The 25,269-nt window shown below is 41.0% G+C and overlaps 1 protein-coding gene and 1 pseudogene across 5 annotated transcripts in view; one reads left to right on the top strand and one right to left on the bottom strand.

Moving 5' to 3' along the window:
• Positions 1-10,004: 10,004 nt before the first annotated feature.
• LOC124226502 (TM2 domain-containing protein 1-like) lies at positions 10,005-14,541 on the top strand (annotated as a pseudogene).
• Positions 14,217-25,269, bottom strand: part of RNF8 (ring finger protein 8) — a 36,331-nt gene continuing 25,278 nt past the window's right edge. For 3 of the 5 annotated variants that reach the window (XM_046640200.1, XM_046640196.1, XM_046640199.1), the window contains exons 7-8: positions 23,188-23,392; positions 14,217-14,707 (exon numbers count right to left, since the gene is read on the bottom strand). In XM_046640200.1, coding sequence (XP_046496156.1) covers positions 14,691-14,707; positions 23,188-23,392 — 222 coding nt within the window. In that variant the 3' untranslated portion in view covers positions 14,217-14,690. Of the gene's footprint in view, positions 18,103-19,978; positions 20,976-23,187; positions 23,393-25,269 lie in introns of all 5 variants that reach the window. The other 2 variants (XM_046640198.1, XM_046640197.1) reach the window with 2 other exon arrangements.

Raw genomic sequence — 25,269 nt, forward strand, 5'->3', positions numbered from 1 at the left:
ATTCAATCTACATGACCTTTTGGAAAAGACAAAACTACAGAGACAAAGAATAAAACAGTGACTGTTAGGAGTTAGGAATGGGGAAGAGTTTGGCCATAAAACAAAATGGGACCCTTGAGGGGTTGTTTAGGGTGATGGAATTGGTTGTATCATGATTGTGGTGGTGATTACACAAATCTACACCTGTTAAAACTTACAGAATTGTGCATCAAAATGCCATTTTAACCATATGTTGTTAGTTCTCAAGAACATGCAAATTAAAACCACAATGAAATACCACTTCATACACCTAGAATGGCTAAAATTAAATACACAGGGAAAACCAAATGTTGACAAGTATGTGGAGCAACCAGAAGTCTCATACATTGCTTAGAAGTCCGAGTAACAGTTTCTCACAAAGTTAAACATACACCTACTCTATGACTCAGCAATTTCACCTGTAGGTGTTTACATGAGAAATGAAAACATATGCACATAAAAAGACTTGTACGTGAATGTTCACAGCAGCTTTATTCATAATCACGTCAAAGATAAAATGCTGTGCAAAAGAAGCCAGGCACAGAAGAGTATATACTTTATGATTCTTATTTATATGAAGTTCAAGCACCGTCAAAACTAATCTATGGTGCAGTAGAAGAGTGGTTGCTTCCGGGACAGAGGAACTGACTGAAAAGTGGTGTGAGGGAACTTGGTGGAATGCTGGAAATATTTTTATGTCTTGATCTGGTGGTTACACAGGTACATACATTTCAAAACTCACGGAACTGTTCACACATCATCTGTGATTTCACTGGATGTAAAATTTACCACAAAAAAATTACCATATATCATATATATTTATATCAGTGAGAAAGGTGTTACTTAGCTTAAATAAAAAAACTGAATTGTGAGATGGTCTTTTATATGCATTTTGATAAACATTCAACCAATTTTTTAAATTTTTGTTTTGCCTGTCATAAGTGTTGAAAATCCCCATTCATAAATTCATAAAAATATATTGTTGCAAATTGAGTAAATCTTCTAGAGTTGTTTTTTTTTAATCAATGCAAGAATAATCCTTTCTCAAGGAAGAAATACCAGAATTTCTGAGTATGTGTGAGTTAAACTCCCATTGTATTTTTTTGTTCTAAAATCAATGAATTCATCTTCAGTTAGGTCAACATCTTACCATGTTTTATTCAGTTTATATAAGAAAGAAATGGATTGCATATCTGTAGTTCAACTTAGAAGCCATCAAGACAGAAATAACTTCTGAAAGACTTCTGAAGTGTTCCAGAAATTCGGAGATTTCTCTTTTCAAAGAAATTGACGAAATTTTGTATTAAAACTCCATCTTAGAAAAGCATATCCTCCAGTTTCTTCCTTATCGATCACTTTGAGAATGTTTTTAATTTTTTAAGAAGCATCTATAATGTTGACTTCATAACATTGAACTGAAAGGTTTAACTCATTCACATGGTTAAAAGTATATGCCAGGTAAGACAATGCATGGATAAAATTCCTTTTCTCATAATGTTCCAAGAGTGGACTTTCTTTCTTTCTTTCTTTCTTTTTTAAATTTCAGTTAAAGAAAAACTTCTGCCCTTAGCTGGAAAATGCACTTGAAGGCATATCCTCATGAGCACCAGTGAACTTCTGTGTGGTGATGAAGGAATTCATATTTTGCGATCATATCTTTACAAAAATTTTAAAATGCGTTTGACACAAAGATGTGTCTCTGATGAAGTTGATGACATTTATGGCTGTTAACACAACTCCTTTTCAAGCTTGTTAGAAGAATCTTTATTGTCAGCGCATGTCTGTTTAAAAAGACAATGAGTGGGACCGGCCCGGTGGCGCAGCAGTTAAGTTAGCACAGTCCGCTTCTCGGGGGCCCAGGGTTCACTGGTTTGGACCCGGGTGCGGACATGGTACCGCATGGCACGCCATGCTGTGGTAGGCGTCCCACGTATAAAATAGAGGAAGATGGGCACGGATGTTACCTCAGAGCCAGTCTTCCTCAGCAAAAAGAGGAGGATTGGCAGTAGTTAGCTCAGGGCTAATCTTCCTGAAAAAAAAAAAAAGACAATGAGTGATGTCAATGTGAAGTTTCCTTTTTCACGAAAGAAGCAAAACCAGGTGCATTACCAAGTATCTGCGAGGTTCCATCTGTGCAGAATATGAAGGTTTTCTTTCCAAAGTTTGATTTGGCAAAAAATATTTTTACAATTTCCAAAATGTTCAGTCTTTGTAATTTCCAAAAGGACTCACAAAATAAGAATCTTCCATAATGGCATCAGCATGTGTACAGGAAACAAAAAGAGGAGTGGGGTACATTGAGGGATATCTGTGGAGAGACATCTTATTTAGATGCCCTTTCAGGCTGGACAGATGTAAGATACTCTTTCAATTTTGCTGACATTATTACACTTCAATTCAGATTAATTTTTACACACACACACCTACCCTACTCTGCCTTTTGTGTTCCAGCACATTCATTAACGCAAGTGAAAACAATATAATACATGGTTTTCACCATTTTTCCTTTTCTTTGACATTTCATTTTAAATGGTTTGTAAAAAATATATAGTTAAAATATATACAAAATAAAGCTAAAACAAAACATCTGATTCCATTTATTTAATTTTTTTATTTTGAAATAATTTCAGAATTATAGTAAAGTTTTAAGAATATAAAGAATTCCTATATACCCTGGACTAGATTCCCCAATTGTTAACATATTTCTGCATTTACTTTCTCATTTTCTCTCTATATAGACACATATACATCTCTTTATGTATACATAGTTTTCTGTTATTTTATACATACACATATAAATTCATCTCTCTATATCAATAAATATTGTTTGTATGAACCATTTGAAGTAAACTGCAGGCATGATACCTCTTTATCCCTAAATACTCAAGTGTTTGTTTCATAAGAACAAGGATAGTCTCTTACTTAACCACAGTATAATTATCAAAATCAAGAAGTTAACATTGATTTGATACTTTAATCTACAGAGCTTATTTATATTTCACCAATTGCCCTATAATGTCCTTTGTAGTAAATAATAACATTTTTGGATGAATGAATAAAGAAAATATGGTGTATATATATACAACGGAACAAGAAAATCCTGTCATTTGCAACAACATGGATGAAACTGGAGGGCGTTATGCTAAGTGAAATAAGCTAGACAGAGAAAAACAAATATTGCATGGCATCACTTCTATGTTGAATCTGGAAAAAAAAAGTTGAACTCAGAAACAGAGAGTAGAAAAGTAAGAGGTTAGTAAAAGGGTACAAACTGTCAGCTCTAAGATCAATAAGGTCTGAGGATCTAACGTATAACATGGTGATTATAGTTGATAACACTGTATTGTATAAGTGAAATTTGCTGAGAGTAAACCCTAAATGTTCTCATCAAAAAACAAACAAAGAAACAGGTAAATATATGAGGTGACGGATGTGTTAATTAACTTAATGTGGGGGGAATCCATTCACAATGTATACATATATCAAATCATCATGTTGCACACTTAATCTTACAGTTTTATTTGTCAATTGTACCTCAATGAACCTGGAAAAAAATTTTTCTGGTCAATGGACCAATCCAGGATCACACATGAAACTATGTAATGTCTCTTAGTCCTCATTCATCTGGAACAGTTCCCAAGTCTGTTGTTCATAATGTTGACATTTAAAAAAAGTTATTTTGTGAAATGTCCTTCAGTTGGAATTTGTCTACCGTTTCCTCTTGATTAAACTGGAATTATGCACTTTTGGCAAAGATACCATAGAAATGAGAGGGGGTTGATGTCAATTTTTATCATTACTAGTGATGGTAACTTTGAGCACCTGTTTAAGGGGGTGTCGGTTAAGTTTCTCCACTGTAAAGTTACTATTTTTCCCTTTGAAATTAAGTATTTTGAAACCATGTAAATGTTCTGTTACTCATCAAATTTCTACCAACTAGTTTAAGCTCCAATGATGACTCTTGCTTGAATCCATTTTTACTGTGATATGTACTAAATGGTGGCTTTCTAATTTCATCATTCCTTCTACCTTTAACGGTTGGCATTCTATTCTAAGAAAGAACATTTCCTTTTCCCTAATATATGTATGTATGTATACATGTATGTTATTATAATAGAATTAGGTGATTTACATTACTATTGTTATTTATTTTAATGCTCCAAGTGACATTTTTGAAACTCAATTTTTGTATGGTTTTTAAGTAAATTGTTTTTATGAACCCACAGAGAAATAAGTAATTTGTCAAGTAAAAAGATATTCAAGAAATATGTATAGTAAGTCATAAAACAAGGCAAGTTTATACTTTATCTGGTTTTATCACCTTTAATGACTTTTAATCCTCAGATAGACATACGGATGACAGCAGCAGTAGCTCAAGAATTGTATCCTTCCAAGAACCTGGCTATTGCTGCACATGATATTGAATGATTTTCTGTGCCTTCCTAGAAATAATGACTCTTGTTTTTTGTATCATTCACAGTTTTCCGCAAAGTTTTTATCACATATATTATTTCACATAGTAATACAGTGGTATAATAATTGCCTTATATAATCGTATGATTTTTAAGATAGTTAAGAAATAAGAAAAATGTATACAGAGTCTTTCATATTGGCCTACATATTTACTATTTCTGGTGCTCATTTCTTCCTGTAGATTGAGTCATTTTCTAGTGTCATTTCCTTTCAGTCTAAATTACTTCTTTTAGTATATCTTTTAAGGCAGCTGTGTTAGCAACAAATTTTCTGTCTCTACCTAGGAATGTCTTTTACTTTCATTTTTGAAGGGTAGTTTTGCTAGATATGGAATTTTTCATTCAGCACATTGAATATGCCAATTCCATTGTCTTTTGGCCCCCATTGTTTTGAATAAAAGTCAGCCAACAGTTGTGTTAATGCTCCCTGTATGTGATGAGTCATTTTTCTCTGTCTTTCAACAGACCGTGATGTGTCTAGGTGAAGATTTCTTTGTATTACTCTTACTTGAGGTTTGTTGCATTCTTGTTTATGTAGATTCACATTTTCATCAGATTTGAGAACTTTTTGACCATTGTTTCCTAAAATAAAGAAAAAAGTGCTCTTTTCTCCTTCCTCTCCTTTGAATATAGCCATTAAACATATGTTGGTATGCTTGATGTTGTCCCACAGGTCTCCAAGCACTGTTTATTTTTTTTCAATCTTTTTTCTTCAATCTTCAGATTGGGTAATTTCTATATATTTATATTCAAGTTCACTGATTCTTTCTTCTGCCATCTAGAATCTGCTGCTATGCTCCTCTAATGAATTTTTCATTTAATTTTTGTACTTTTTAGTGGTAACACATACATAACATATAATATTTTAACAATTTCTAAATGTACAGTTCAGTGGTAGTAAGTACATTCACATTATTGTGCAACTATCACCACTATTCATCTCCAGAACTTTTTCATTTTCCCAAACTGAAACTCTGTTACCAATAGGTATTAAACAAGAACTCCCCAATCTCCCTTCAGTCCCTGGAAACCATCATTCTATTTTCTATCTGATATGAATTTGCCTATTCCAGGTAACTCACTTTATAAGTGGAATCATACAATATTTGTCCTTTTGTGACTGGTTCTCTTTGCTTAGCATAACATCTTCAAAGTTCATCCACGTTGTAGCATGTGTGAGAATTTCCTTCCTTTTTAAGATTGAATAATACTCCACTGTATGTATATCCCATGTTTTGTTATCCATTAGTCCATCAATGGACACTCAGGTAGCTTCCACCTTTTGGTTATCAGGAACAGGCTTCTTTGAAAATGTGTGTACAAGTATCTGTTCATGTCCCTGCTTTCAGTTCTTTTAGGTATATACCCAGAAGTGGAATTAGTGGATCAGATGGTAATTCTGTGTTTAATATTTTTAGGAACTGCCATACTGTTTTCCACAGCGACTGCACATTTTACATCCTTACCAGCACTGCACAGGGTTCCAATTTCTCCACATCCTAACACTTGTTATTTTAATTCATGGGGGATTTTTTGTGTTTATTTCCCCCCCATAATAGCCATTTTAATGGGTGTGAAGTGATATTGCAATTCCATTGTGGATTTTCTTTGCATTTCCCTAATGATTAGTGATGCTGGGCATCTTTTAATGTGCTTATTAGCCATTTGTATACCTTCTTTGGAGAAATGTCTATTCAAGTCTTTTGCCCATTTTTTGTTTTTTTTGTTGTTGTTGTTGAGTTCTAAGAGTTCTTTATACATTCTGGATAGTAATGCTTTATCAGATATATGATCTGCAAATATTTTCTCCCCTTTCATACGTTGCCTTTTCACTCTGTTGATAGTGTTCTTTGATGCACTAGTTTTTAATTTTGATGAAGTCCAATTTATCTATTTTCCCTTTTGTTGCCTGTGTGTTTGGTGTCATGTCCAAGAAATCACTGCCAAATCCAATGTCATGAAGATTCTCCCCTATGTTTTCTTCTAAGAGTTTTAGCTCTTATTTTAGGTCTTGAATCCATTTTGAGTCAATTTTTGTAGATGATGTAAAATAAGGGTCCAACTTCATTCGTTTGCACGTGGGTATCCAGTGTTTCCAACATCACTTGTTGAAAAGACTGTTCTTTCCCCATTCGTCTTTGCATCCTTGTCAAAAGTCATTTGACCATATCTGCAAGGGTTTATTTCTAGGCTCTTTTTTCTGTTCCATTGGTCTCTATGTCTGTCTTTATGCTAGTATCACAGTTTTGATTACTGTAGTTTTGTAGTAAGTTCTGAAACCAGGAAGTGTGAGACCTTCAATTTGTTTCTCTTTTTCAAGATTGTTTTGATATGGGGTCCTTTGAGATGCTATATGAATTTTCAGATGGATTTTTCTATTTTTCCACAAAAAAAGATGTTGGTGGGATTTAGATAGGGATTGCATTGAATGTATACATTTCTTTGAGTAGTTACTGCATTCTTCAACTCAAGAATGTCTTTGGTTCTTTTTTTTGTTCTTTTTCTATTTCTGTCTTTATTGAGAATCTCTTTGTTGATTCATTGTCATACTTTCTTTGAATTCTATAACATAATTTCCTTTCGCTCTTTGAACATAATTATAATAGCTTCTTTAAAGTCTTTGTAAAATTCAATATCTGTGGCCACTGAGAGAAAATTTATACTGACTGCTTTTTTCCTCTTAAACGTGGGTCACACATTCCCGTTTGTGTGTCTTGTCATTTTTTGTTGTTGAAAATTGGGCATTTTAGATATCTTGTAGCAATTCTGAATTCTAATTTTCCCCCTTCAGGTTACTGCTGTTATTTTTTTGTTTGTTTATTGTTTCTTTGCTTAGTAACTTGTCTGGGCTAAACCCACGAAATGTCTCTCCTGCAGTATGTGGCTGCTGTCTTTGTTCTGTTATTTTTTATTGTTATTCTTATTTATGGCTTCTTAAGGGTTGCCTCATGTCTGTGTGACTTAGTGGTCAGCCACTGATCAGATAGAGGTTGTGCTCAACCACTTCAAATCAATAAGACTTTGTCCTCTACTGGTAGATCTATGTATGGATAGGGGAGTGCACTCAAAGTTTAGGCCACTTTCAAATCTTATCCAGCTTTTACTTTCGTTGGGCCCTTTTATATCTCCTCTGAACATACACATAACCTCACGGTTGATAAGGAGTGTGTGGCTGACTTCAGCCCTCTCTGGTGTCCTCTGTGCATTCATGCAGCCTCAGCCTGGAATATGCTTGCCCCAACCAAGACTACAACCTCAAGCTAGTAGAGCCATTGCCCACCCTCGCTTGCCTGCCTCTGAGATTGTCACTTTACCAGCAACACTACTGGGTCTATCCTTTGTCCACTGCTGCAAACTGAGTGAGTCCCCATTGAACATAGGAGAGAAGTTACTGATCCTAACTGCCCCAAAATTTAAAACCTCTGTGTCAAATAAGCAGAGGAGGAGTGTGACAAAACAGCCCCAGGCAAGAACACCACGGATTCCCACTATTCTTACCTGAAGTTCAGCAGTTTTTCAAGTATAAATGCTTCTCAGATTGTTTTATGACTTTGGTTGGTTCCCAGAGCACTGAAATGGTTGTTTTTGTCAATTTTTCTTTTTTGTCAACTATTGCTTTTATCATTAGTTTCTTTTGGGGGAAGGATATGTTGATCTCTTTGCTCAGCCATACTTGGAAGTCTTGCCTCCAGTTTTCTTATTTTAAAAGCTCAGTATTTTTCAAGGAAAAATAATACACAAATACCACCTGTACAACACACTGTGTGTCTCTGCCTTTACTTCAAAACACAGACAATGTCTTCAAAGGGGAAAGTAAAAGAAAGAACCTCTGCTACTCACAGAATTTGTAACTCCATACTGATCTGTATTCCATGTTAGCAACAATAAATTGTCTTAAATGATATCCTGTAACATTTACCTCAACTATTAGACACGTTTGAAACTGTCTGGTTCACAATTCCAGACTGCACACTTGTTCACGTTACAAAAGCTCAAGCTGCCTTATGGAGAGTTCATTCTAATTTGAACTCTCCAGTTTGCAAAACTTGGACCAACAATGGAAATAACTCACCTCCTTTGTTTGATCAAGAATTTTTTTTTAAAGACTGACACCTGAGCTAACATCTGTTGCCAATCTTTTTTTTTCTTCTTCTTATTCTCCCTAATACCCCCCAGTAAATAGTTGTATATTCTAGTCATAAATCCTTCTGGCTGCGCTATATGGGACGCTGACTCAGCATGGTTTGATGAGCGGTGCCATGTCCGCACCCAGGATCCGAACCAGTAAAACCCTAAGCCGCTGAAGTTGAGCGCATGAACTTAACCACTCGGCTACGGGGCTGGCCCCTGATCAACATTTTTAATTTTTTTTGAGGAAGATCAGCCCTGAGCTAACATCTGCTACCAATCCTCTGCTTTTTGCTGAGGAAGACTGGCCCTAAGCTAACATCCATGCCCATCTTCCTCTACTTTATATGTGGGACGCCTGCCACAGCATGGCTTGCCAAGCGGTGCCTAGGTCCACACCCGGGATCTGAACTGGCAAACCCCGAGCCACCAAGGCAGGACGTGTGAACTTAACTGCTCTGCCACTGGGCTGACCCCTGATAATTTTTGATAGAAATTCCTGGAAAGCAACAAAGATATCTGAGTTATCAATGTGAAAAACAATAGATCACTAGGTGCAGAGTTGCCCAATGGCTGGCCAGCTACATCACACAAAGGTAAGTAAATGGAAGACTCTACTCATGTATTATCTAGTTGTAGATCTATACTATATACTACTATACTGCTACTATAATCCTGAAGTAATGAGTATAGATAATATTTTGAAATATCTATAGCAACTTTAATGTGATATGAAAATAGCTACAGATTCTATTGGTGACTAACTCACAGATACTACTAATTTTACTGAGGTTTGTTGCTTACTGCATTGCTGCATAATAAATTGCCCCCAAATTTAGTAGCTTAAAATAACATTTATTATCTCCCAGTGTTTCTGAGGGTCAGGAATCTGGGAGCAGCTGACCTCAGTGGTATTGGTTCAGGGTCTCATGAGGTTGAAGTCAAGCTGTTGGCCAGGACTATAGCCATCTAAAGGCTTGACTGGGCTGGAAGACCGACTTCCAAGCTTACTCATGTGGCTACTGGCTGAAGCCTCATTTCCTTGATCAGTCCTATTTCATTCTGCGTGGCAACTTGTCCAGCTGAAAAACTATAATGCCTCCATTGCAGCTAGGTGTCACTATATACTATGTCTGGCCAATGATGTGAAAGTAGAAGCTGTCGGGTGAACCCAGGTTTAGAAGAGCGTTTGAATGTCTGACTCCTCAGCCAGTGCTCATGACCACTAGACCACGTGGCTATTTCACAGCAAGGACAATCTAAGTTCTCTGGCAATAGCAGTAATGGTGATAACAGCAACAGCTAACACTTGCACTCTTGCCACGTACCAGGCACTATGCTACAGGCCACATACTTTTAACTGCACTTGATCTTCACAACACCTCCATGAGGTAGGCATTATTATCCTCAGTTTATAGATGAGAAAACTGAGGCCTGGAAAATTTAAGTCATTTGCCCATGACTCAAGCAGAGACATAGGTGGCCAAGACATGATTTCACATATACATCCACCTCATGTATACATTCACCTCAGGATAAGGTGTGGAAAATGGATTAGAGAATTCCTACGCTCTTCTAAACTGAAGAACCCAGTTAAACAAGACAGTTCATTGTTTTTCATCAACATAAGGCCCCATCTTCTCCCCAGGAGCCCCTACTCCTACTGCCTCAACTCCTACCTATGCAAAAAGCTAAAAGAATTGACCAGGTGGGAAATCTAACTGATGTTCAGAAGAAGCAGCCCTTGGCCTGCTGTTACCAAAGGCAGCATTCTGCTCAAATCATGCCACGCACCTGTTAACAAGACTGCATCTCTGAGCGAGGGACAGTGATTCCAGGATTCTCCTAACTTTCTTAGGTTATTCCTAGGTTAGGATCACACTAATGCAATATACACATTCCTTCTCTTCATTTCTATATCAAATAGTTAGTCACAGGATTCTTTAGAGGCCTGGGGGAATGAGTTGTTGAGACAAACATACCTAGGGCACCTCGAAGTTTCTAGTTCATCCTTTGATATGAAGTGAGGAGATTCTATCCAGAGTCAGGCTGTAAAAAGAAAACAGGCAGTTGGAGAGAGCTGCCCATCCCAGGCGCTCTTGCAGCTGTGGTGACTGCCTGGATGGTAGTTCAGAGGAGAAAAAAATAGAGAAAAGAGCTGGAGATAATGAGGGGATTTAGGTCTTTCTGTAAAAAACAGCAGCTTCCAATCAGAGAAACAGATGACGAGTATCCAGCTACCCAACCCAGAAAGGGCAAAGTCCCCCACCCCGGCACAGTCCCACTGCTGGGATGACGCCTGCACAGAGGTAGAGCAAGCCCTTTCTAGGTTAATGTAATCAGATGGATATGGGACGCGTGCCTTTCACTGCAAAGCGCTTCACAGAGCGAGCTGGCTGCATTCATCTGCTTAATAAAGCTGGAATCTGAAACCAACCTTCTTTACCCAGTGTCTCAGAGTCGTGTTGTAGGGAACGTGCCTTTAATTAGAGCCAGACTGCACAGCAGTGGGGCTCAGCTATACTGTGGTTCGGTGCTGCAAGGCAGAAAAGTTACCATGTATTTTCCTACGCAAGCAAAATGTAGATGATGTTTAATATGAGACATCTCTCCAGGGAGAAATAATGCAAAAGGTTGGGTTAATTTTTGGTTTGTATCTTTTTTTTTTTCTGCTTTATCTCCCCAAATCCCCCCAGTACATAGTTGTATATCTTAGTTGCAGGTCTTTCTAGTTGTGGCATGTGCGACACGACTGCAACGTGGCCTGATGAGCGGTGCCATGTCCACACCCAGGATCCAAACCGGCGAAACCCCGGGCCACCACAGTGGAGTGTGTGAACTTAACCACTTGGCCATGGGGCTGGCCCCAGTTTCGTGTCTTTTAAAAACAGAACATTCAGGTTTTTGTCCTGAGCAGTGGAATAACTGGAATAATTGTTTAGGCCTCACAACAACACATCAAGGTATTTTAGAGATGAAGAAACAGAAGCTCAGAGAGCTGGGGTAACTTGCCCAAGGTCACACAGTTACAAATGGCAGGGCTGGGATTCAAACTCAGTCAGTCTTGACTTTTCCAATGTTTTCTTTTCTTTTTTTAATCTGTCTTTAAGAGCTCACTTTCTTAACCTGTGCAGCACGCTTGAGAGGGATGTGATATTCTAAGGGAGAGGCTGCAAGTCACTCTGTGTCCAGCAGCTGAGGGAGAAACAATCAGTCTGTGAGATCAGTCTCTGCAGATGGCCTTCAGGCTCTTTAAGTCAAAAAAAGTTTCTTCTTTGAGAATCTTTCCTCTAAGGATGTATGTATAATGGTGTTCACTACAGCATTATTTTAAGAGTGAAAACTGAGATGTCTTGGTTCCCAACATGGTGGCCACCTGGGTATGCTGTGGCTCATGTCAGTCACCATGGGACCTTAGACGGTTGGCACCACCACCACTGGGGGCAAGGAGACACAAGTGTGAGGACCTCAAAGTGGGACAATATATTTGTAAATACATAAAGACAAACAATGTTAGCAAGAACCAGTCACCTGTACAAACTGTACAGCTCATGTATTCCCTAGCACCCATCAAAACTTGTAAGGATTTCAGTGGCAGTGAAACATTTGATTGGAAATAAAGTTCATTTTCTCAAGCCTATATCTTGTCAAAATGTCAAAACAACTACTCATATAAAGCAGCAGTTGCACTGTCTTTTTCTCGGACAGTCAGCAGCAGATTGATTTTCCCTTGGATGCTCTGCCTTGGGCTGTTGAAGGTTTGCACTGGAGGGTTTTGTGGATCGGGAGCTTAACTTATTTCATTCTTACTTCAATGCAGACTGTTGGACCTTCAGACGGAAGTGGTTATGTTACAGATTATTATGGAACCAGACTTACAAGACTATTACTAATGAAATATTTAGAAAAACAGTCATATCTGTAAATATTTTTTAAAAGAAACAGATCTGAGCCTCCTTGAATTTGATAGAGAACTCCAAGTATGTGGATTTCCAGATTTTCCTTTTTCCTTCTTAGCATACCACTTTATGGGTTCTATACAACTTTTTGTTGTTATTGCTTTTAGTTTTGTTGTTTTAGTTAAAAGTATATATTCTGAGATTTTTAATAGAACTTTCTTTAAGAGCTGTATGAAAAAAAGGAGGAAAAGGTTTGAAGCAACCTAGATCAAAGACTGACTGGGAAACAAAACTATGGTGCAGACACAGAATGGAGTAATAGACAGCTGTAACAAAGAAAGAGGAAGTTCCTTACATTCTGAAAGGGAACTATCATCAAGACGTATCTGAAAAAAGCAAGGTACAGAATAGTGTACAGTTGGTTATCATTTGTGCAAAAGAAGGGAGAAGACTACATACGTGCATTTGCTTGTGGAGACAGAGAAGATCTCTGGAAAGACACACACAGAACTAGTAACACTCGTTGCCTCTGTGCAGGGAAGTGGTCACTGGGGGACAAGGCGACAGGCTTTTCACTTTATGTTCCTTTTGTACCTTCTGAATTCACACCATGTAACCATATTATCTATCCAAAAGGTCTGTCTGTACTCTTCTAAAAGTGAATTATGATATGTAAGCTTAAAAAAACAGAATATATAAAAGTTTTCATATGTCCAAACAATCGTATAAATAAAACATATGTACGGGGGAAACAGGAGATTATTACATCAAGATGGTAATAATATTTTCCTTTTCTCTATTTCTCCAGAATTTTATTATGCGGTTATAATAGACTTTTTTTTAAGTATTTTTTTTCTGTGTTTAACTTAGTTCCTCCTTGGCTACACCAGTATTTCAACCAGTAATCATGTTGAAAAAGATGGAAATGAAGACCAGAGACTTCAGAATTCCAATATTCACAGAATACTCAACAAAAGAAAAAAACCTGCTGTCCTAAAAAGTTGGTGAATCAATAGTTTCCAAAGCTTTATGAAAACACGTGGGGTATACAGAAAGAACTGCAAATAACAGTTCTCCAGGTAAGCAGTAAAAAGGGAGAGAAAAATACTCTTCCATCAGGAAGCAAATCACTGAATGACATAATGCACAGTTTCATAATCATACTCGAGAGCTCCTTGTTTCAAATGACTACTCTTCAACTTCCTATATTTTCCCTCATTCTCATCACTGGTAACCAAGGATACCACAGGTTTTCCTAAGCTTCTATCTCCAAAACATTAAACTAGTTTTCTGTTTAAAATGGGGAGGCAGCAAAAAAGAGGACTTTTAATTTTTAAAAAAAGCACACTAAGTTCTCATAAAATCATTGCCTGTGTTCTCTGACACTGGGTAAAACAGAGTTGGAAACAACTTCTGAACTGAACAAGCAGAAAGAAGGGAATCACCCCATCCCAAAAGCAGGTAAGCAGTGACCCATTTTTGGAATGAAAAGGAAACACAACAGCCAGGGGCTTAACAAACCCAGCCGCTACGGCCATGGTCTTGGGCTCAGCTCCTTAGACGGACATTCACTTGAGTGTATCATCTGATAGTCACTTTCGTGGTTGCAATTTATGAGCTGCCAGTGTTTACTTGTGAGACTGCCTGGGAGCTGGAAGGGAAGGAAGATAAATACACCAAAGCCCAGCTGAGCAACAGATAAGTTTTACATTTTATTTCCAGGAAATGACATCTTGTTTTCATAAAGAAGAGGTATACCATCCTCTCAAACAGAGGCTGCCTTAGCTTTCAGGTATAGCCACAGGGGTACACCAAACCTGTCTAAAACAAATGTCAACAGAGGTGCTTCTGAGGCACCAAAACAAAACAACAACAAACTTAGAAAGCAGTACAGAACTATATAACCCATTCAACATGTAGTGAAGCAGAGTCCATCAAGTACCCTGAAGCGGTCGATGCGCTGAGTACCAGTGGTGCTTCAGACAACGGTGGCAGCAGGGCTGGCCAACATGGAAGGCTCGTGACGGAGGACTTCCTAACTCAGTCTTTGTTCCACGTGGCTCTATCCCACGCTCTGTCTCAGAGTAGCCCAAAACCCGTCCACAGAGAATCCTCCAGACCATCCCAAGCTCCCATTGCCTGGTAGTCTTTCAAATGCCCCGGAGCACGGTCTTCAGGACAGCCTCTTTGCTTTGGAAAGAAAGAAAGGAGAAGTAAAGGAAGAGCTTGTATTTCCCTCCTCTGGCATCCCTGTTGCCACCCTCAGTCTCTTTCCCCCACAGCAGCCATGGTGAACCGAGAAAACAAAAGTCGCATCATGTCACTCTGGCTCAAAGCCAGCTCCCCACTTCTCCCAGAGTAAGAGTTAAAGTCAAGGTTCTTCCAAAGGCCTATAAGGCCCTACACAGTCTGGCCCCGCCCAACCTTCTGACCTCACCTCGTACTCTCCTACTCCTCTCCCCCATCGCTCACTCCACTCCAGCTACACTGGCCTCCTTGTCGTTCCTCCAGCACTCCAAGCTCACTCTCTCTTCCTAGTCCCTCTGCCTGGGATACTCTTTCCCCAGATGACAGCACAGCGACTGCCTTCAGAGCTTTACTCTAATATTACCTTCTTGGTGAAGCCTTCCTTGACCACCCTATCAAAATTTGCCAATGCTCTCCCCATCTCTCCCTGACTGCTTTCTTGCTTTATTTTCCCCCGTAGCAGTAATCACATCTAACATTAGATTTTCACTTCTCCTTCTATTCCTCACACCTACAACAGTGCCTGGCACAAAGCTGGCCCTCAATAACGAATCTGCTGAAGGAAAGAAGAAATCACATACATAGCAACAGGTAGGGAGAGGTGGGAGTTCTTCCTCTGTCCAGAGAGGGAGGGGGTAGGAGGGGCTATTTACTGGTTTCCAGTCCTTTCTGACAGCTTCTCCTTCCTCGATCCCAGGGAAGCAGGGATCCTGGCCTATACTAAGGGCATAATAAAACCACCAAGGAAACTGTCCCCTTCTCTGAGACTGAGGTCTGGAACGCTTTGGTAGGAGGATTGAAAAGATTACAAAGGTTACTTTTCTCCCACTTGTGGGCAGTCTTTGAGGTGGTGGGATTTGGGGCTGGGCATGCCTTCAGCCTTGGAGAGCTGAGAGAACCAAGCGAAGCTCCCTTCCTCTCAGCTAATGGCCTCACCTAATAGCTCCCAGAAAAATACCGAAGCCACAAAAAAGAAATTCTCTTGACTCCCTCCAAGCAAATTTCCTTGCCTACCCTCCCACATTGTGCTCTTTCTCTATACAAGAGGCTGTACGCATGTACCCTCCTACTTTTAAAGACTAACCCCTCCGTCTGTGCTCTGCATGCCTTCTCTCCTGCCTTCCAAAGAATCTTGCCCTATCCACTGCCTCGGCTTTCCAGCACCTCCCTCTCTACAGGCTCCTTCCAATCAGCAAGTGAACATGCTCACATCTCTCATGCCTTTAAAAAACAGAACGAAAACTTCCTTTTACCCCACTTCCTCCTCCAACTACAGCCTTCTCTTGTGTTGCTCCCCCTCATCTTAGTCATAGCGAAATTTCTTGCAGAACTTGTCTATTCTTACTCTTCTCTACTCCCTCACCTCACATTCATTCTCCAATTCTCTGCAAACTGGACTGGATCCCACCAGTCCCCCAAACTTGTACTAGATAAAGTCATTAATTTCCCACACATCTGCTACCTCCAAAGTGCAATTTTTCGTCCTTATCTTGTTTAACTTCTCAGCTGCATTTCACACTGCTGACTCCTCACTTCATAACCATTCATAACCACGTATTTACTCAAGACCTACCAAACACTCTTCTAGGCCCTGAGAATGCCACATGGAGTAAGATAAAATCCCTGTCCCCGAGTTTATAAATCTAGGGGCAAGAGCACACTAACAAATACAACTTCAATCTGGTAAGTGTTTGAAAGAGATAACAGGGAGACGTCTAGAATGTGATGAGGCGGCTAGCTCAGACACAGGCATCCTCGGGAAGGCTCAAGGCACACAATTCTGATGGCTTTGTTGCCTGTCCCACACTTCCCTCTTTTTCCATCTCCCTTTGGCCATTCCTCACTGTTCTGTCCTGCATACTCCTCTCCCACTACCCATCCCTTAAATGTTGGTGTTTCTCAGGGATAGGTACTTGACCTTTGGCTCTTACCACTCACAGAGAGTGTGCAAAGTGGCTTATCCACTTCCATGGTTCATAATCCCAAATCTAGTATCCTAACTCAGGCCTATCTTCTAGGCACCAGATCCACATACTCAAACACCCACTGAACAGCTCCACTGATGCCCATAGGTGCCTTCAACTTACTTTTCAGTCTAAAACTTATCTTCCTGCCAAACTGCTTCTCATTTCAGTGAATGCCCCATCATCCACCCATCTGCGCCTGGCAGAAACCTGGGAGTGATCCTCGACTCTGAGCTCCCTCCCATTCCTCCCAGCAAACCAGTCTCAAGAACCTGTAGATTCTACTCCCTTAACTACCACACAAGTTCATCCACTCTCTCCATCCCCACTGCTACTTTTCTAGCCCAGCCACCATCATCTTTGGCTGGGGGTACTGGTATCTATTCTTGTTCCCATCACCACTTATTCTTGTCACTGCAGCCACATTAACCTATCCAGAAAAACATAAACACAAGCAGTCACATCTCCACTTAAAATCTTCTGATAGTTTTCCCAATGTCCCTAGGCTAAATCTTTAACATAGTCTAGAAGATGCTTCACGATCCAGTCCTGCCTACTTTTCCAGCCTCACAGCTCAACATTTTCTCCAGCATGCTACAATTCAGCCACATTGGACTTCTTTCAGCCCTCAAAATCCCCTTGCTTTCTTGCTTCTGGACCCTCCACTTATAATATACACCCATAGCCCTTCACTTCCCTTCACTTTCTTGCCTGCCCTTGACCTTTACCTATCACCCTTCATTTCTCTTATTATAGCACTTTTCTATAAGCAGCCTAGGCCCTACATCTAGACTGAAAGTGCCATGAAGGCAGGGGCTGCACATGCCCTGCTGACTTTTATCCCCAGCCCCTGGCGCTTAATAGGTACTGAGAAGACAGAAAGGCCCAGAGAAAGGAAGCAAGGAAGAGATGTTTCTCTGAGGTTAGTTCTGGTTCAGTTTTCATGGGACAAGGGTAAAAGAGGTCCAAACTCTCCAGGGTAGGAAAGCAGAAAGCAGTTCAAACAGAAGCCCTAGACAGGAGCAGAAGCATGTCTAGTCTTAAGATTTCTTAAGAATGACAGCAACAGGCCGTTGGGCAGGATATGTATCCAGCTGATGCAAAGAAGCCTCAATGGTGATGTACCTAAGTCTATGGTACTAGGGGGTTTGGGGTGGGGGAGGAAGAGGAATAATCAGCGACGCCAGCCACTTCCCATGATTAGTTCATGGAAATCTAGAATACCAACTTATTTAGGCTCTAAAAATACCCTGTGTTCATCTAGAGTTAAGTGCAGGAACCAAGAAACTCTCAAGGAAAAGCTGCTTTGATTAATAACTTGACTCTACGTTTACACAGGTGGTCTTCCACAATAAGAAGTTCCTGGAGGGATGTCTGAAAAGCAAATCATAAAGTTACACATTAGTGGAGAGGGAGGATCAATGTTTTTAGAGAGCCAAATATCTCTTGCTTTATCATTAAAAAAAAAAAAGGCCAGGAGAAATCTCTGCTGTGGATAACAGCAATGAATGATCTGAAGTACCTCCTGCTGGAACCCCAGCGATGGCCAGAACTGCTCATACTTGCTTCTTTTGAAGCTCTAGTGTATGCTCGTGTTCCTGCTCCGGGCCCTTCTCCTCAGCCTGGTGGGCAAGCCTTGGCCAGCAAGCGCTGGTCCTCCCCTTCACTACAACATGGTGGGGGCTGGCCAGAGTTCCTGACTTAGTGGGCAGGTAGTCAAGGCCAGCCCTGGCTCTCTTCACTCTGGCCTGCATGGTTCCCTCAAACCTGACCGTATACTCATTTGCAGCGCACTGAGGGATCATTCATCACATGTAGGAAGGCCCTCTGCTAAGCTGTGAAACCTTTTCCGGGTGCCTGCAGTGAGGTGGTGGCTTTTGGTGAAGGGGAGAAGACACTCCACCACAGAGCACTGAAGTCAGGAATCGGCTTTTGACCTCCAGATGGAAGGACCATTCAGAAATCCCAAGGATTACAAAGTCATCGAGATATGTGAGGTTCTAGGATTTCCTAAGTTTCTACTCCATATCTTCCAATTAATCCCACAGCTGACTTAGTTACTAAGATCACAGCCCCTTCCACCACTGAGTAAACAATTCCTATGGTGCCTTTGTCATTTCCAACTGTGCATTCTGAGATGCCAATAAGGGTGACAGGGGAGACACCCATCAAAGGACAAGGCAAGGAAGGACAAAAGGAGACAAAATAAGAAAAGGGGAGGGAAAAAGGAGAGGGAAAAATAAGGGGTGGTAATATAAAGATAAGAAAAAGCTTTTAGTGACAAGTCTGGTAATTTTCTATCCCATGACAATTTTGCAAGGGATACATTTTTAGGGTCCAGCACTATATACTATTTGAGTGCAGGTATGTGGACACCCCCACCCCATGCCAATCTTCTGAGAGCCATTTTTCCTTAGACCAACAGTGTCCTATACAAGGTAGGCTTGCTGACTTCATGCACATGACCCTCTAGATTCCCTACGGGCAGGACTGGGTGGATTAGAAGTACTTGCTAACAAGTCATCTCTCTGGGTGAGGTAGACCTGCCAGACACTGTCACTCCTGCCATGCCCCAAATACGCCTCCACAAGGCTCTGTCCTTCAGCAAGAGATGATAGCAGTATCAGGGAAAGCCTTCCAGGTGGGCAGGCAGAGACTCTCTTCAGAGACTGCTGGTTTCTCCTGTCCCATGTCTGGAACACTCTGCTCCTAGCCTACAGGAAGGGGCAAGAACCACAGGCCATGTGGTCTGCCCTGGACAGATCTTCCTAGAGACTCCCAACCACTGGAAGGGCCTCTGTCTCACAGATTCAGGAAAGCTGTGGTTCATAAACCTTTCTCCCCACCTCAGCCCACCTGAAGACCTTGGCACACTCCTATTTGTAGCCTCAGTTCAATACTATAGTGTCAAGGGAGCTGGAGAATGTAGTCTGAAAAAGCCCCTGGACTGAAAATCACTGTTCTAAAGGACCAAGATTTTATTTCTAGATAATTTGCTTCTTTTCTGAGCACAACCCAAAGAAACTGCTAGGGAAAGCTAAAAGTGAGAATGTTAACACTTTTGTCAACCAACCAACATTTAATAGGAACAAACAGGGGAGGGAGAGCAGCTGACAGAAGACTCTGCTCCAGCATCTCACCAGCTCCACAGGAGATCCTCTACAGGGATGTCAAAAAAATGTCTCCCCATCAGAAAAATCTCACATCAATACCCCAGACAGCCACAATCACTCACGCAACAAGCACTTACTGGATGTTCGTTATCTGCCCCAGCTCCAGCGCATCCTCTCTCCAACACAGGATCTGGCATCCTAACATTGTCCTCCTCCCCCTCTCCTTCGTATAAACTGGCCTCACAGAGTTTACAAGGGATCGATGGCTCATCAGTCATGAGGCATTGCTCCTCCCATGGGGATGTGGAACTTGAAGACAGCAACCAGCCTGGAAGGCCTGGAGTGGGGCTGCTCTTGGTGGAATCACAGCCCCACGCTGCCACGGACAGGCAGGTCTCCCTCCCTGAACCTGTGATAAGAGCAACCCTGCCCAGGAGGAAAACAGCCCTGCTATAGCATCAGAACTTTGACAATTACAGGCTTGCCAATCCTAGTCTCCAGATCCTAAGTTTGGTCCTTTGTAAAATTCCAATGCACTGGGGATTAAACCAGCTTTCAATTGGCAAGGAAGATTGGTATTTGAACTGAGAATTTTCTCTAAATCCCACATTGCAGCCCAGTGAAGCTGCTGATGGCTCTGGCACACGCTTCCCTAAATGGGGCCTCAGACCTTCCGCCTGTCTCTAGAGAAAACCTCAAAGCTGCACCCGCTGTGATAACTGCAGAAACTGAGACTGGTGCCAGAACTGCTCTCAGCCAACAAATGCAACAGAGAGACTGATTAGGTTTACTGTGTGGGCTCCCGGTGTTACCACAAAGGCAAAGAGGCACTCTCGTTAGCCTTTGGAGAGAAAAGGAGGGTTTGATATTATTTACTCTGCATAATTAATTCTGCATGAGAGGAGTCAGAGGTGAACTAAGGACATGGGGCTCCTCTTCCCCTTTCCAATGCTGCATCAAGTTCCTTTTCCAATGCTGCACCAAGTATCTACTGTGCTTGGACTTGTGAGAAGAAATCTTGTCAGTGGGCTGGATGAAGAAAGTAGATGGGTATCCCCAGCCCCACACAGACCCAGCACACTTCAGCTCAAAGGTTGATGTTGGTCAAATCTGGGCTCCCAGGTCACCGCTCCTCTGAGAAAGGGAAGAGAGAAGAAAACAAGGCATTCACAACACCCCAGCAGACATCTCCTAAGCCTTGGCTGTCATGCTGCTCTGGCACCACAGAGACATTATGTCTTGTGTGGGACATGACAGGGTGCTGCTAGGAACAGGCCACTGCCTCTTATGCCTCTGTGCTTTGTTTGTGCTGATTCCTCTGCTTGGAAAGCTACCCCCGGGGAACCTCTAAGACTCAGTTCAAGCGGCGCTTCTTCCGTGAAGCTTTCTCCCATACCTCCACTTGCCCAGGCCAAACTGAGTGTCCTCTCCTCTGCAGTTTGCTAGCACCCTGTTGTGGAACTTGTCACACTGCTTACTTGCCTTCTATCTCTTCCATAGACTATGAGTGCTGTGAGAGCTGAGATGATGCCTTATTTTTTTCTTTCTTTTTTTTTTTTTTTTGAGGAAAATTAGCCCAGAGCTAACATCTGCTGCCAATCCTCCTCTTTTTGCTGAGGAAGACTGGCCCTGAGCTAACATCTGTGCCCATCTTCCTCTACTTTATATGTGGGACGCCTACCATAGCACGGCTTACCAAGCAGTGCCATGTCCGCACCTGGGATCCGAACCGGCAAATCCCAGGCCGCTGAAGTGGAACGTGCACACTTAACCCCTGCACCACTGCGCAGGCCCCTATTTATCTCTTTATATCCCGGTGTGTAATGTAGAGTTCCTATAAATGCTTACAGAGCAATGGGAGGTAGAAAGGAAGAACAATGGGATTCTGTCAGAATCAAGTGTCTCCTGGGAGGTAAAAAAATCTGTGGGGGCTTAAAACTGGGCACAAAATCCAACAGCACATAGCTGTTGGAAAAGTGGCAAACACTTTGGTTCTAAAGAACCACCCAATGGCCACCCCACCCTCCCACAGGTCAGAATGTCTTGTATGGGCATATTAGGTTCAAGCACAATTCCTGCTCAGCACCCACACCACCTGGCTCTGTGACAGGCTTGCTGCCTCCACTCTGGCTGACCAACAGAGGGCCAGTCTGATACCACAGCTGCTTGCAAATTAGCATCAGATTCCTGACCCTACTCAGAGTGGCTGATACCTGTTGAAGAGCTATGAGAAAGGAAGCAGTGGACAGAAGACCTGTTCTTAAGAGTGTGGCTTTTAAATCGTCAGCTTCTCTGGACTTAGAGAAAGGTATATCCAAAGACACACATGAACATAGGTTACCAATGGCCAGGTGGTGGGTAGCACCTGTAAGGGAGAGAGCTTCTGGTTCTTCTCTGAAAGGCCTTTATGTGCAGCCAACTGACATCACAGCACTTTGGCCCTGAAGCTTTCCCAGAAGGTAGTACTGTACTGAATTATTAAAGGGACTGAACATGATAATCAGATCCACCCTGCTTATATGCACTCTCATCCCTGCCCAATAACCAATCCTTCCTATTTGCTAGCTTCCTTGTGCTTTGCCCTAGGACATATTCCTCTGCCACAAGGACACTGCAGAGTGGCTCTGCAACCCTCAACACAGCAGGTCCCAAGTGTGATGAGATCACTTGGTGAAAGCAAGATATTCACTATGAGCAGATATTCACTATGCATGCATGATCTGTTAGGGAAACTCAACAATCCCTTCCCCAATCTCTTTATCCCAACTCTGTCCAGGTGGGAGCCTTGTTAGTAAATATATTAGGATACCCAACAATAACACAGTAAAGTTAAATTTATCTCTTTGGTTTAACAATATGCCCGATTTGGTATTTAAGCTGTGACTCTTATATAGTTCATAGAAGCTGTATGTTTTCTTCAGGCATTCTCCAAACTGTGAATCTTTGACTTGTATACATCCTATTTATAACTGAATGTATACTCAACCCAAGATTTTTGCAACACCTGGACAGCAACCAAACTGTCTTGAACAACAGCATCTTCTAGTGATCAGTACAGCAAACTGTTTGACCATGTTTTCTAATTAGGTCTTTTTTTTATCCCTACAACCAAGGCACATACACTTTAGTCTCCCCTTTCCCTTCTGCTTGAATACCTAAGTTAATTCTACCTCAACTCTTTCTCACACATTATCTTTAACTCTTTACTGTTTCTCATTTCTTCCACCTCTTCTTTAGCTCAAGACTCATTTATCTGACTCTCTTCCCCAATCAAAAAAAATCTGCCCCAAGCTTGAAAATAAGTCCTTTGTTGATGGGATACACTTTCTTGTTCATACCCACTCACCTTTTCGCTCCCTAATGAGGACAATTCGTCGTTCTTTCACTTCTGAACTCAGATTATCTACCATCTTATCAATGCAATTGTCCAGGACCAGGGAGTGAGTTTTGGACTTGATGTCCTTCCGACAAATGGGGCATTCTATCTTCCGCTTCATCCATTCATTGATACAGTAGGAGCAGAAGCTATGGGCACAGTTCAAGGTGACAGCCTAAAGAGGAATGGGAACACACACATCAGAACTGTCACACTCACTTTCTCAGGGCAATTGTGATCTCAAAGCTAGGACAGGAGTTAATTTCCAAAGCCAAATGGAAATTTAACCAGAATCCCATTTAGAGGGCTTACAAAGGGTATTAGAATCATTCTCAGGGATGGGAAATTTTAAGCTTCAAGTTAGACAATTCATTTTCTTTCTGAAAGTTCACGGACTCAGGCCCCAGGTAGGCTGATTTGTCCATTTTGTTCCACTCAGACCACACTGCCAATGTGGGTTAGCTACCTTGCAAATGAATTCACTGGACAAAGCAGGACTGGTAAGCATGTGAATGTTCGATACAAATACATCACTAATTCTCTTATGAAAAACAAACGTATGTCCTCCTAATGGTGAGTTAGAACCTCGATTTTAATATATGAAGGGGAGCACCTTCTGAATACTCAGTATATAGAATGGTAGAAGGTATCATCTCTATTCAAAAGCAACTAAAAAAGTAAAATAAATGTAAAAAGACAACTAAAAAGGCTGGGGAAAAAGGAACTAAAAAATATTTTTTAAATGTAGTGGGTTCACTGACAGTGCCTGAACCCCTAAGTAAATAAGCCTAGGAGAAGAGAGAAAGCAGAAGGAAGCCTCTATTTGCGGGGCTCCTCTGAGTAATTCCAACAGTTAGACTTCTGCCAGGGCCCTTTTAACTCCCAAGAACATAATCCATTCTCTTCGTTACTCTTCTTTATGTACATCTCCTATGACACAACTTATGCTGAGGCTCAAAAGTCTTCATTTCTGTTTTTAGGATAGCAGTGGAAAATAACACAGAAATTATGTATATTTCAAATGCCAAGTTGAGCCCAGAAAGCCAACTAGGAGACATTCCGTTTACTGTATGAGATAAATTCTCAAAAACAGGAGTAAAAACCTGTCTGATTAAAATGAAACCTCTTCCCAACACTGACTTTAAGAGGTGAACCGTAGAAAAAGGTCAGGCGGTGTTTGTAAACAAAACACAGGTCAAATTGTTTGTCTCTTATATGTCTGTGCAGATGCCTGGGCTGGCTAACTCATCACCCATTCCAATGCCCCTTTCCTTGTCTTCCTCTAATAGAGTCCATAAGCCCTGTCAAAACAACACTGAGTTTCTCCAAAGTAGAGAATCAAATGACTAGAAACTATGGGGGAAATTATGACCTGAAGTCAAAGTGGATCCAGAGCAAAAGAAACAGGTCTACCCAGAAAAGATTTTTCAGGAAGCTAATAGACTCAATCTCCCTAAAGACCACCAGAAAAAAGCAAGCAGTGTGTGTATGCATTTTCCTTTGTAAAGGAGTCTGACCAGCACTGTCATTTAACACTTGTGGTTTAAGATGAACTGGTCACAAATGGTAGAATTGGTGAAAAATTAAAAGAGAGTCTGTGCAAAAATGTGACAGGATAACAAATGGTAACCCCAGAGAGAGATGTTTCATTTTCATAAGGAGCCTGAGACTCCCTGAAACATGTTCTACTTGGCCATGGAACTCCCAAAGTGACCACACACATCAATGACATTAACCACCCTGTTTAAAGGCTGCACTATACACCTGCTCTCAGCACTGTGACCATTCAGGGTAAAGAGAGTAGCTTCACTGAGCAGCTTTATTCTGATACTTCAAACATCTAATGCCATGTAGCCCTGTTTTCTCCCCAACAACAAAGAGATAAAGGCTTTACTGCAACTAAAAATATTGATTACACCAAATAAATACTCAAAAACAAGTGAAATAAGAAAAAGTATAGCACAGGTAAAGGAGACTACAAAAACAAATGAGAAGTGGCCATCTCTAGAGGTCACTGAAGTCAAATAGCTACATTAAGTCCCTGGAAGAAAA

Source organism: Equus quagga, chromosome 15, assembly GCF_021613505.1.
Source record: "Equus quagga isolate Etosha38 chromosome 15, UCLA_HA_Equagga_1.0, whole genome shotgun sequence".
NCBI classification, from domain to species: Eukaryota; Metazoa; Chordata; class Mammalia; order Perissodactyla; family Equidae; genus Equus; species Equus quagga.